The following is a 12,777-nucleotide window of genomic DNA, read 5'->3' as shown; positions in this document are numbered from 1 at the left end:
AGCTTATGATATTTTTCCCAGGCCGGGCCTGGGCAAAATTTTAGACCCATATTTCGGGCCGGGCCCGGGCCTAAGAGGCGGGCCGAAAATTTTTTCCGGGCTCGGCTCGAACCCGGCCCGGCCCATGGATAGGTCTAACGGGGAATGAATTGTTTTTATTTTAAGTATGATAATTTTAAAATTGATATAATAACACATTTAATCCTTAATGGTTATACATTTTATTAATTTAGTAATTATTATAAATAAATTAACCTTTAAACATTTACAAATTAAATAAAATTATGTCGTTAAAAGTTTTAAAAGTGATACAAAATTATCTCAATCTTAATTTCAGAAACGAGGATACCAATTCCTTCTTAAAATCAGAACCATGGTGATGGTGCTGCTCACCCCCAAGCTGAGGTTCTCACATCTTCCTACCCATTTTCACCTTACCAAGCTTCGGTTTTGCTCTTCTTCTTCTTCTTCTTCTTCCCAATTTTCTCCTTGGTCTGGTCTCCAAAGCTGGAGAGAGAGCCCACTGAACGAGGACCGGTTTTGGGGAACCAGTGGCCCTCAACCTCTGTCCAACACTGAAGTCCCCAACACGCCGGCCGCCCTTGAAGCTTCTGGTTCCTCTCTTGCAGAGCTTGGTTCTCTGGTTCTCTCTACCAGTGACCCCCTTACTAAATCCAAGCTCTCTCATTTGGCTTTCTCCAGGTGGCGCAATGAGGGTCTGCCCATTGGGCTCTGCCAGCCTCCTTCTCGACCTGCTCGCCCAACTAACCCTCAATTGGTTTGTTTCCCATTCAAACTTATACCGCATGGAATTGGAGTTTGTGTATAAATAGCATGTGTAATTAATCTTTGTGATCAATTATTCATTTTGGAGTTGCTATTGTTAGGTGAAAAGTGATTATTTTTTAGTCGTTTTCCTGAAATGCAGGTTTCTCCAAAGGAGATTCCAGACCCTAAAAACTCTGGCCTGCCTCTTAATGCTTATCTGCTTCACAACCTGGCTCATGTGGAGTTAAATGCAATTGATTTGGCATGGGATACTGTTGTACGATTTTCACCCTTCTATCATATTCTTGGGGACAAATTCTTTGCTGACTTTGCTCATGTTGCTGATGATGAAAGCCGTCATTTTGCTTGGTGTTCACAAAGGCTTGCTGAGATTGGTTTCAAGTAAGTAGAGTTCTCGCTTTCTGCAGTGTGTTAATTTGCTATTTCCTTGTTTAAACGACTTTAATCTCTTTTCCCTTGACTTATTATCAACATATGCATGCTCTTACACTTAGGTTGTACCTTGTTAATCATTAATAAAGCTCTATTTCCATGTACAATCCTTTCCTTTTCAGTGTAGATATGTTATTTCTGCTTGTCTTTTCACATGATAAATAACTAGCATTTGTGTTTGAAGAACCAAAATATGCCATGAATTGGCTCACCTTAACTAATTTACACTCATCATATGCACTTCCATGCAATTGTTTTTTTTCCTTTATCTAGTTATGGAGATATGCCTGCTCATAACTTACTTTGGAGAGAATGTGAGAAATCATCAGATAATGTTGCTGCACGTATGGCTGCCATCCCATTAGTACAGGTGATCTTTTACTGTTGATCAACTTTTAATTCTTGAAATAGAAGCTTCCTTAAAGTACTTTATGATTTCATGAAAGTAAATCTTGAGTTGTTTTCTCTGTAAAATGCAATTGCTCAAAATGTAATTGCCCAGCCTGCATATTCTACTGCTTTTCATCTAACTTGAACATTTCACAGCACCCACCTTTGAGTAGTGATTTAGGCGGATTAGATTTCACTCCAGTCTGAGATTTTCATAGCACTAACTTTAGTTGAGGACATTTCATTGGAAGTTTCATAAACCTAGATTAACTCAGTTTTCAAGTTTTTGCACCCGTAGTTTCTCATGTCCAATCTAATGCCTTAATAGGCTCAAGTCAAATTCAGGGCATTTCCTAAAGAACCATTTATGATCTAGTCTTGGTCGAAGTTGAAGCTTAAAAAAATTGATCATCTGAAATCAAGATTGCTCTTGCTTCCTTTAAGTTTCAATTTAACCATTTCAATGTCAGGTCATATGCATAAAAGTTGCTTCCAAATTCCAGTTACCTAGGTTTTTTTTTCCCAGTCCGGTAATCTAGCTTGACTATTATTTTTGAGTTTATAGAACCTTTTTTCTGCTATGCTGCGCAAGTCAATGTCATAGTGCTATTCAGACCATTTTGTTTTAAATGCATTAGCCATTCTCTGCTGGATTCTGATATCTGTGTTATTATATTTGTTTCTAAATTTAGAAAAGAGTAAAAATTTCAGTTCATCCCGTTGATCCTTCCTCTGATATACCCATATATTTTCCAATTTGTGTTATTTTAATTTGGTTTGGAAATTTAAGTACTTGTTTTTACGGATATAGGAGGCTAGGGGTCTTGATGCTGGCCCACGCCTGGTCAAAAAAATGGTCGGCTTTGGGGATCACAGGACATCTACCATTGTCGCTAGGATTGCTGAAGAGGAAATTGCACATGTAGCTGTTGGCGTATACTGGTTTATGTTCATCTGTCATAAAATGAATCGTGCTCCATGCTCCACATTTAAAGGTTTAGTAGCATTTTATCACTTCAAGACAGGTTTTGTGTTCAAATTCAATTCCATTCAGGCTTTGCAATATCTTAGTATTTCTTTGAGAAACCGTGCAGAGTTATTACAAGAGTATAATTTGGAGTTGAAAGGGCCATTTAATTACTCAGCTCGAGATGAAGCTGGTATTCCACGAGAATGGTAAGTATGAATTGAGTCATTTGCATGAAAGAAATGTAGATACAAATTTCGTCATATTTATTGATATGGACCTTCGAAAACCACACCCTAAAAGCTAGCTGTTGAGATTGGAGAGCCTAGGTCCACATAAACCCAACAATGAAATTTCGTGGGATCCAAGTCCAATACTTGGGCACATAGCAGTCTACCACACTCCGCAATCCAAATGCCCACAAGGTGGGCTGGCTTTGTGCTAGCTTAATCTAGCCCCAAGCGAATATTGCATTACCGACATCACCACCCGCCACACAATTGCAACTGAGAAACATGATGGCTGGTTCTAATACCAATTGATATAGACCCTTGAAGAACCACACCCCAAGAGCTAGCCTATGTGAGATCCTCGTCCCATACCTTGCAATTGGGCATGTAACATTTATCGTCATCTAATTCTAGATTTTTAGTCTTTATAACCAGCTTGCAATGCAATTCCAATTTAGAAGTTATAATCATATGCATATGGCTGTCTTTAACTAGCTATCTGACACACTGTGTAGGTATGACTCATTGTCTACAAATAAACAAGAGCGTGAAGGGAATTGGAAGAGTAGTCAGCAGCTTTCTGAGGTCTGTGATGCAGTATTATACACTTAAATTTTGATAACTTTTTGGAAAAAGGATTGATTTTTCAAAATTGATTACAGGTTTATGATAGGCTTGCTTGTATTATCTCCATGGAGAGTGAGAATTCAAGTTTAAATAGACCACCTGAATGACTTTTATTTAAATAGCCACTGTTAAGATTCCTGTATAAATCTAAATTCTGGAATTTGATGTCCAGTTTTTCATGTAACAAAACTTGGGCAAGATGGCAAGGGTCAGGCACAAAATTTAAACTACTTTGTACATCAACGCAAAAGCTGTATCAAACTTAGGTTTTGCTTAGTATGAAGGATGGAAAGAAGTGATGATGGAAAATTTGTTAATTGTTGGGGTTTTTGACCTGCTCGTTCCATGTTCTATTATAACGGACCTGTTTTACTTCTTGGGCCATTGTATTGGGCCTTGTACAGATTTGGTTAAGCTAAATTTTGTCCACTTGAGTGTGGCATATTTGACAAAACAGAAGTATGAGTCGACTTAGATACTAAGTCTCAGGGCGGTTTGATAAGTATGAAAGTCTTTTGTCTCGGTGATTGAAGTGTTATGTTTTAGAGATATATAGTCAGATTTATTCAAGAGAGTATTTCAAGCTGTTGACGAACTTGTTTATGAAGGTTATTGTGAGGTAAATACTGAAGATAATTAATGGATAAAATCAGCAATTGAAGAACTCTGGAAGACGGAGCAAGAATTGCATGCAATTGTTAAGGTACACTCCTCCAACTGTCACTGGTTAATTACTGATGTATATGCTAGCCCTAGGTTTAGAGAACGTAGATTTTTTTGGGAAAACCATATGAATGTTGCTAGTAAACATAGCATGCCCTGGCTAGTCACCTGGGATTTCAATGATATTCTCACTATCGAGGATAAAAAAAGGAGGCCTTCCTTCATCCCCTGGAAGATTAATGGCTGATTGCTTAAATGATTGTAACCTCTTTGACCTGGGCTCCAAGGGACCCAGCTTCACATGTTCAAACCTAAGAGAGTTAAGTCAACTTATCTGAGAAAGGTTAGATTATGCCTTCGACAATAAACAATGGAAACTCATGTTCCCTAAAGCATCAGTCATTCATTTACCCCGTGTCAGATCTGACCACTGCGCCCTTCTTATCTCTTTTTCTAATTCTCAATGGCAACGAAGGACTCGGATGTTCAAGTTTGAAAGAATGTGGCTTGACCACCCATATTTCCCTGGGATTGTGGATAACTTTTGGAATGACACAACCAACCCTCTTGTAAACACGATCAGAGACTTCACCAGTTTCTTGAGGGATTGGAACTGAACTAGTTTTGGCAATGTGTTTAACAAAAAGAAGAAAATCCTTGCGTGTATCAATGGGGTTCAAAGAGCCCTTGCTAATGATCCCAATGAATTCCTAATCAAGCTCCAACAAACACTCGCCAAAGACTATATGGATATCCTCAAGCAGGAAGAGGACCTCTTGCTCCTCAAAAAGAGACTAAATTGTTAGCTATCTCTTATCTTGCAGGTATACAATCTGTTTATCAAGAGTGGTAGGACTTGCTAAATATCCTTCAATGATGCATAACCATATTGATGTAATGCGTAGTTTTATTTTTGTTTAGCTTAATCCAAAATGTGTAGGAACCATATTAGTGGTTTTTTTCTTTTGGTATAGCTACAGGTATTTTCATTCATTTTACGAAGTACTATTCGGGCCGGGGTGGTATTCAGGTGAAGTCCTTCCAATAATATTGATTCCAGAATTCGAATTTGATCCAAATATTTGAGGAAGTTTACTTCCACTTCTTCCAACCACTTGTTGGTAGAACCATACTAATGTTAATATCTTGCTCAAGAAAATTTATAAAATTGTTGAAAAAAAGAAGAGAAAATTATGTTTTTAATTTTTAATTTTTTTTAAATAATGATCTTTAAAAGGTGTGGGCTATGAGTTGAGTTGAATGTTGATTTAGGATATTTGTCCAATCAAGTAGGAAAAATTCCAAAGGAAAGAAAATGAAGTGGCTGCTAATTTTATGGGAAAATTGATCCTAAAAGAAGAAAAATGTACATGGAAGATTCAATGGGTTTAGTGGATATCAAACATGTCATAAATATATAAGTATAAATAACTACACTCAAATTTAAATTTAAATTTAAACTTAACTCAAATCTAAATTTAAACTTAATTATTAACTGACTCGAATATGTAGGTTTTTTTCTTGTTTCAAAGAGAATGAAAACAAAAAAGAATCTTTTTTTTTTTTTTTGGTCTTGAATTAAACACAACTTTTCACTTTTAAGATAGTCATAATTAGACTTGTTAATGGGTTGAGAGGATTTTGACAAAAATACTAAGCTTGAAAATGGGTTGGACAAAAAAAATAGACTAGTTTAAAATATGGCTCGGGCTCGGGCCTTGAAAATTCAAGGTTCAAGCTTGGCCCAGTCTAACCCAGCTCGTTTTCCAAGTTTGTTATGTTATTTTTATATACAATATAATTTATAACATAAAAATTAAATCTATAATAATATAATGTAAAATTTAAAAAGTTAAAGATGGATATATATATATAACTATAATAAATATAAACATATATTTTAAAATTTTAAAAAAAATAATATGAGCCTCTGTTTATAAATATGGATAGGTTTGGGAAAAATTTTGGACCCATATTTCGAACCGGACTTTAATAAGTATAAAATGTATTAATATCATACTTAAATCTAACTTGACTCAAGAATACCTCTAGAAGTAATGAAACCAAAAGTAGAATGGTAGTATGGAACTTGAGATAAAATACTGCATGATCTCTTCGCATAATACATGGATAAAACCCATAAATCAACTATAAAACATAAAGTTGTTGATATTGCTAACTACGTATCACATGTAATTGGAATAAAAAGATAGTTGCCACATAATGCCCTACAACTATTCTCCTACACAACACTGATGCTATATCTTTTGCATTGTCACCAATTTTTTATAACACATCAGCATGAGAATTGTTCTTTCCCCACAGGTTTCTCCTGCAAAAATCACCCCTTTCTGTTTCACCCTGCCATCATCCTCTCTCACTATTAGCTAATACTATAGAACTATGACCAACTGATATAGGAAATTTCAACTGCTTGGATTGAGTGAGTCCTGTTCATTTATTGCACTTTTAAAGAGCTAAACTCAAGTATGCATAATGAAACTAATGGTAATTATGATAAAAGGGTTTGTATAATGTGAAATAGAAAAGCAGGACAGAAGCAGCTAGTCAACATTTTGTTCTACAGGACCTGTAACTCAAAAGCAAAATGCTTAAAAACCTGTACCCAACAATGAAACTCAACATGACAACAATGTTACTCCATTTCTGTGACTCATTGAGACCTTGCCGCTTCAAAAACCCTTCACCATTGAGATAACACTGCCCTTCTACAATCTTCAAGCATCTCTTTTGACCCTTCTCTCCTCCATACTCATTTAACATAAAACACTCAAAGGGATACTTGAACAAACTCAAGTAGTGCATGAAAATCCAATACTTGGGTATATCTTCTTTTGATATGAAATAGCCTGAAAATAGAAAAAAGGATCCTACGAGGCCGGCGATCAAAGATGTTCCCATGATGAAATTTGGAACAAGTGCACTAAAACATGCTACAAATGAATTTGACATTAGAACCACTAACCAGACCACCAATGAGAAGTAGAGAAAAGCATTGATTTCCCTACTCAATCCTACTAGCCAGTATACAGGGAAGGTGTACAGCAGAGCCACAAATAACAGGAAAGGCATGAATACCATTGTGTTTGATATGACATAAGAAGAAACTCTATAAGCTCCCCTTGAGGTTTCTTTCATTAAAATTCTTCTCTCCTGTAGATAAATTGGTAAGCCTTCCGTTGTGGATGAGAGCAAGAAGGTGAGACTGAAGGCGAAAAACCCAATTTGAGTTTGTAGCTTAGATCTCATAGAATCATTACCTGCATTCATAAATATTGTGCCAAGCACAATCCCAGCAGCTAGAGCTTGTATTGTTCTTGCTATGAAAAGCTGTTTTGTCCTATATATGTTATTAGAAAATCTCTGACATAATATCAGAACCTCCATGAACAGTGGATTGGCATAACAGATATTGTTTTCTTTGACATTACTGAGTTGAAGATTTCTTCTAATATCTTCACAGTCTTCACTTTCTTCGGTGCTTACAACCAAGTCTTGTGTCACTTCAATGGCAAACTCCAAAACATTAACATGGCAAGGAATGGAATGACCTGCAAATTGGAGACGTTGTTCGAGGAGATGCAAGGTCCCATGATGAATAACGGTTCCATTTGATAACAACAAAATTCGATCAAACAGCTCGAGAATTCGGAAACCAGGTTGATGGACAGTTAAAACAATTGTTTTGCCTTGTTTAGTAGCCATAGATTTCAACAACGATACTACATGAAAGGCAGATGCAGAGTCCAACCCTGATGTTGGTTCATCAATCAAAAGAACAGTCGGATCATGAACTAGGTCGACCCCGATTGATACTCTACGTTTCTGTCCACCTGAAATACCACGATTAGATTCCTCACCAATTCTAACATTGGCAACTTCCTCTAGTCCAAGTTCCTTAAGTAACTCTTTTACTCTGACAGCAGCCTTGTTGTGCTGCTGCCCATCATGCATCCTGAGACGAGCGCTATACATGAGTGTTTCTTCGACTGTTAGAAGCGGGAAGAGAAGTTGGTCTTGTGTGACATAACCTGATACCCTTCGGAAGTGTCCGGGATCCATTGCTTCGTTATTTACAAGAACATTACCGGAAAGTCTACTCAGTGGGATCATCCCTGCTAGCACTTCCAGCAATGTTGTCTTGCCAGCTCCACTCGGACCGGCAATTGCCAAGATTTCACCAGGTCTAGCTTCACAATTCACATTTTTTAAAATGCATTTACTAGCAGTTGCCTCTTTCCACAAAAACCACTTGAAGTCATCAACCCGCCGAGATAACCAGTAGGAAAGGTTCAAGGCTTTTATTGTGTAATGGATTTCGGTATCTCTACAATCCAGAGCTTTTATGGGTAGTTCCATTTTGAAGGCACGGAAAGAAGGGCTATGCTTCCAACTCGCTAGGCGCAAAGCTGATATTGATACGACAGATTCACCAGTCTGCAACTCTTTATATCATTTTCATTGCAATGTAGAGGGCCTTGAAATTTTCAACATTTGGCAGGTGAAGTATAGTGTGTGTTACATCACCCAAGCACCATTGTCCATGTGACTTGAAAGCTGCAGTTACAATATCTCTCAGAGACGTTAAATGGGATTTTGGTATTTCCGATGGATGCAGATAAGATTGCCATTATTTCTACTTACCAAAGAAACTCACACGAGGAAAATAAATATTAATAAGTGGTGCCATTTAATAGTTTTTTCTTAAATATTAAAAAAATATCTCTTTTATAATAATTACAATTTTAATTCAACTTTAATAAAAAAAATTAGAAACTAATTTAGCTTCTAAAATACAATTTTTTTGTCAAAACACCTACCGAGCTATTAAGTGATGATGTGATAATTAATGAGACAGTTGACATGAAAAAACTGAAAATGAGATGACTAGTGTGATAGATATAGGCTTAATTATTTTTTAGAAATTATATAAAATCATATATAAATCATTAAAATGATAAAAAATTTATAAAATTTTGAAAGTGCAATAAAAATTTAGTTTTTAATGATATTTAATACTTTTTAATCATTTATATAATCTTTTTTATAAGTCCTTTTATAATTTTATAAAAAAATTTATAATATTTTAATAATGTCTAATATTTTTTAAAAAGTGTCGATTGAGTCTTAACTTAATTAGTATCAGCATTGTAGCCAAAGTAGGAGAATGTGGGTTCGAGTGTGCTAAAATATGTTTATCTTCCTATTTACGAGTGGTAAGAGGTTCTGTGTAGTTCGAGTGTGCTAAAGGATGTGGGAGGATATGGGCATCCCTATACTGGAACAGGATTTTCCCTCTTTGCTCAATAACAACAAAGGAAGCTAATATGGATAGTGTCTGCGCGCGTGTTATCACTCCTTGGGAGTTGCTTTATTTGTGCTTTATCAAATCGTATGAGCAATTGAGCTGCAACTGAATGATATTTCTTCAACATTGCCTCTTTTACCTCGTAATCACCATTCATTTGCTTCGCCACCAATTGTGAATCTGTATGGATGACAAGATCCATCACTCTTAGTTGGCGTGCTAGCTGCAATCCCGATATTGAAACTTCATACTCTGCGATGTTGTTGGACATTTGAAACTCAAAAGATAGTCCATACTGCCACTCATTGCCACTAGGATCGATCAAGAGTACCCCTGCTCCCGACCCCGCCTTGGCTGCAGAGCCGTCAACATAAACTAACTAGCTTTTCAAGTTATCAGCTGTATGTACACCTTCCTGAGGTGGGTTAACTACTAGGTTGCATACAACAAGTGGAAAAGAGATCTTAGAATAAAGTAAAAACTCATTATGTATCATTATATAAATTAAATAACGAATTGAATTACTAGTATTTGCCAATATTCACACGAAATTGTAAATAACATACACATTTAACTTCATAAAATGTTCATTATCCAGTATTTCAAGTTATAAGTTGTATTACTTGCTAGGCCAACAAGCTTCTCGAAAGAACACTCAACCATGAAGTCAGCTAATACCTACCCATTTCTTGTTCTCGGGGCGAACTCCACTCCAAATTCAGCCAATTCAATGCTCCATTTGTCACCCTTCCTGAGGTATCGACTTTGGACAATACTTCCTTTATAGGTTGATTAGTCATGACGATAATCGAATGAGTTTGGAAGTACGGACGTAGTTAGCGAGCTACAATAATCGAAGAAAAGATACATTTTTCTATCTTTGAGTACCTCAATTCACTGTTCTGGAGTACTTTGCTGATGTAGTACACTGGAAATTGGTGAGCACCCTCTGCTCTAACCAATACTACCGCAACTATCTCCTTCGAGGTAGCCAGATACAAATAGAGGGTTTCTCCCACCCGTAGCGACTTTAAAAGCAGTGGGGAGGTAAGGTACAATTTCAGTTCTTCAAAAGTTGTTTGACACTTTTTAGTCCATGAAAAGGAGGTTCTCAAGGCCTTGAAGAAAGTGAGGCATTTATCTGCCATTCTGGATATGGACCTGTTGAGTGCTACTACCCTACATGTGAGGCTTTGGATGTCCTTGATTGTTTGTGGAGGAGGCATTTCTAAGATAGCACGGATCTTCTTCGGGTTCACCTTTATTCCCCTTTTTGAGATAATGAAACCCAAGAATCTACCAACCTGCACACTGAAAGCACACTTCTCAATATTCAACTTTATGTTGTGGGCCCTTAAAACTACGAACGCCTTCGATAAGTTCCGCACATGTTCCTCCATATTTCCACTTTTCACCAGCATATCATCCACATAAACCTCAAGTCTGCATCTTATTTGCTCTCTGAAAATCCTGTTTACCAAAATCTGGTAGGTTGCTCTCGCGTTCTTGAGACCAAAAGGCATGACTTGGTAGTAGAAAAGTTCTTCCTCGATGATGAAAGTTGTTTTTCCCTGGTCATCATGATCCAACAAAATCTAGTTATAACCCAAAAAGGCATCTATGAAGCTCATGAACTTGTGACCTACAGAGGCATCAGCCAAACGATCAATCGAAGGCAAAGGAAAACTACCTTTAGGACATGCATTGTTGAGGTTGGTGAAGTCAATACACATTCTCTATTTGTCGTTTACTTTCTTCACCATAACCACATTCGAGACCCAATCTGGATACTTAACTTCCCTAATAAAGCCCGCTGATAACAGTTTAGCTACCTCTTGTCTCACGGCTTCCACCACTTGCAGAGCAAACTTCCTCCTTTTCTGCTTAACCATTTTTCCCTCTAGGAGTACATTCAACTTGTGGACGATCACCTGTAGGTCCACGCTTGGCATATCTGCTACTAACCAAGCAAAAACATCCGAGTTCACTTTCAAACACCGGACCAACATGCTCTTTTCTTCAGTTGCTAACGCCGATGAAATCTTTACAGTTATTTCTACATTGTCACAGAATAGCTATAAAGTCTCGGTGTGCTCTACTAATTCGGGCTTCTTATTTCTCTCTCTATCCCTCACATTCAAACTGTCCAAGTCACGATTGTTTAATAGATAACATATGACATTGCCTCGTAATGCGTTGATTCAATCGCAAGAACCCTACCCCTATCCTTGTTGGTAACTTAATCTTCATACAAAACGTTGCAACTACCATTTTTGCCATCCTCATTGTTGGGCGCCCAAAGATAACATTGTACGCAATGGGATGATCCACAATAAAAAACAGAACATACTCTGTAGTCATATGTTCGCCATCCAGCAAGGTGACTGAAAAGTTGATAGAGCCCTTCACCTTGACTAGATGGTTCGCAAAACCATACAGTGGGCTCGCTTTGGACTAAACTTACTCTTTTAACCCTATTTTTGATACGCTTCCCAAGATAGCACCTCCACTACGCTCCCACTATCTACTAGTATCCTTTTAACCTCAAAACCTGCAATCATCACAAAAACAACCATCGGATCATTTCCCTCTTTGTTGCAGACTAACTCTTCATTATCATTACCAAATTCAACACTCCATCTTCCCTGATGACATGACCTTTTAGGGGCACTAACAAACATCACACTTCTCATGTGAGCCTTTCTTTTTGCATTAGAACCTACCCAGTCTTCATCTATACCTATAATCACATGGATGATACTTTTGACCTTCTATTTACCCTTAGGATCACCATGCGAACCCTAACCCTACTTGGGAGTACCTTGATCAACAAATTCAACGAGTTTACCATATTGCACTACCTCTTCGATAGCATCCTTCAGAGTGAAACAATCTTCAGTCTTGTGCCCAAAGTCATTATGGAAAGCACATTTGTCTCTTGAATTTGACCTTTCTGTGCTATGCCTCATCGAAGATGGTTTGAGTAAGATACCGAGGCTCTTCACCTGGTTCAGGATGTAAGTATGGGTAGCATTCAAAGGATTGTAAACTTTGAACATATCTAGTATGTTCTAGTTGAGACCTCTAAAGAGCCTTGGGAGAATCACCTTGCAGTTGTGCTCTCTACTACCTATCACCTCGTGCTTGCGACAACTGGTTAGGGGGCCCTGCCTACTGCGAGCTCCCTCACGGTTCTTGAACTACCTATCTTTCCTTTGAAATGTACGACACGACACCCTTTTAATCTCATTTACCTCTGTGAACTTGTGGGCTTGTTCATATAGGTCTGCCAAACTCTGGGGCATATTATCAATAAATGAGTACTGCACATGGTTATCTTGTACCTCCAT

The 12,777-nt window shown here is 37.4% G+C and overlaps 3 protein-coding genes across 5 annotated transcripts; 1 reads left to right on the top strand and 2 right to left on the bottom strand.

Annotated features, from left to right (window-relative positions):
• Positions 1-274: 274 nt before the first annotated feature.
• Positions 275-5,091, top strand: LOC107888523 (uncharacterized protein HI_0077). 3 transcript variants are annotated; one of them, XR_005918360.1, is made up of 8 exons: positions 311-778; positions 929-1,170; positions 1,495-1,591; positions 2,423-2,606; positions 2,706-2,787; positions 3,324-3,393; positions 4,044-4,138; positions 4,574-5,091. XR_005918360.1 is itself a non-coding variant. In XM_016812662.2 (7 exons), the coding sequence occupies exons 1-7, from the start codon at positions 374-376 to the stop codon at positions 3,540-3,542; spliced, it is 1,152 nt and encodes a 383-aa protein (XP_016668151.1). In that variant the 5' UTR covers positions 275-373; the 3' UTR covers positions 3,543-3,752. The 3 variants fall into 3 exon arrangements, 2 of the variants coding, with proteins under 2 accessions (XP_016668151.1, XP_040957446.1); XM_016812662.2 differs by lacking the exons at positions 4,044-4,138; positions 4,574-5,091 and adding an exon at positions 3,471-3,752 and having other exon boundaries at positions 275-778; XM_041101512.1 differs by having other exon boundaries at positions 4,044-5,091.
• A 1,088-nt stretch (positions 5,092-6,179) lies between these two features.
• Positions 6,180-8,684, bottom strand: LOC107888524 (ABC transporter G family member 10). The gene has a single exon (XM_016812663.2). It carries the CDS (start codon positions 8,476-8,478, stop codon positions 6,667-6,669), a length of 1,812 nt encoding a protein of 603 aa, XP_016668152.2. The 5' UTR covers positions 8,479-8,684; the 3' UTR covers positions 6,180-6,666.
• A 738-nt stretch (positions 8,685-9,422) lies between these two features.
• LOC121221193 (uncharacterized) lies at positions 9,423-12,777 on the bottom strand. Its single transcript, XM_041101838.1, has 6 exons — positions 12,682-12,777; positions 12,249-12,432; positions 11,932-12,167; positions 11,179-11,469; positions 10,296-11,022; positions 9,423-9,781 (listed from the first exon to the last, which is right to left on the bottom strand). The coding sequence occupies exons 1-6, from the start codon at positions 12,775-12,777 to the stop codon at positions 9,423-9,425; spliced, it is 1,893 nt and encodes a 630-aa protein (XP_040957772.1).

The sequence above is a fragment of the Gossypium hirsutum genome, chromosome D09 (assembly GCF_007990345.1).
Source record: "Gossypium hirsutum isolate 1008001.06 chromosome D09, Gossypium_hirsutum_v2.1, whole genome shotgun sequence".
Lineage (NCBI taxonomy): Eukaryota > Viridiplantae > Streptophyta > Magnoliopsida > Malvales > Malvaceae > Gossypium > Gossypium hirsutum.
The sequence above is the reverse complement of the archived record's forward strand: the minus strand, read 5'-3'. Positions and strand labels throughout refer to the sequence as shown.

Excerpts from the sequence above, each read along its gene's own strand:
- LOC107888523 (XM_016812662.2), top strand. The coding sequence starts at position 374 with ATGGTGATGGTGCTGCTCACCCCCAAGCTGAGGTTCTCACATCTTCCT. Across the intron at positions 779-928 it reads GCCCAACTAACCCTCAATTG|GTTTCTCCAAAGGAGATTCC; the intron begins GTTTGTTTCCCA and ends CCTGAAATGCAG. Across the intron at positions 1,171-1,494 it reads CTTGCTGAGATTGGTTTCAA|TTATGGAGATATGCCTGCTC; the intron begins GTAAGTAGAGTT and ends TCCTTTATCTAG.
- LOC107888524 (XM_016812663.2), bottom strand. The coding sequence starts at position 8,478 with ATGGAACTACCCATAAAAGCTCTGGATTGTAGAGATACCGAAATCCAT.
- LOC121221193 (XM_041101838.1), bottom strand. The coding sequence starts at position 12,777 with ATGGAGGTACAAGATAACCATGTGCAGTACTCATTTATTGATAATATG. Across the intron at positions 12,433-12,681 it reads AAGCCCACAAGTTCACAGAG|GTGAAGAGCCTCGGTATCTT; the intron begins GTAAATGAGATT and ends ATCCTGAACCAG. Across the intron at positions 11,023-11,178 it reads ATGTGGTTATGGTGAAGAAA|ATTTTGTTGGATCATGATGA; the intron begins GTAAACGACAAA and ends GGTTATAACTAG.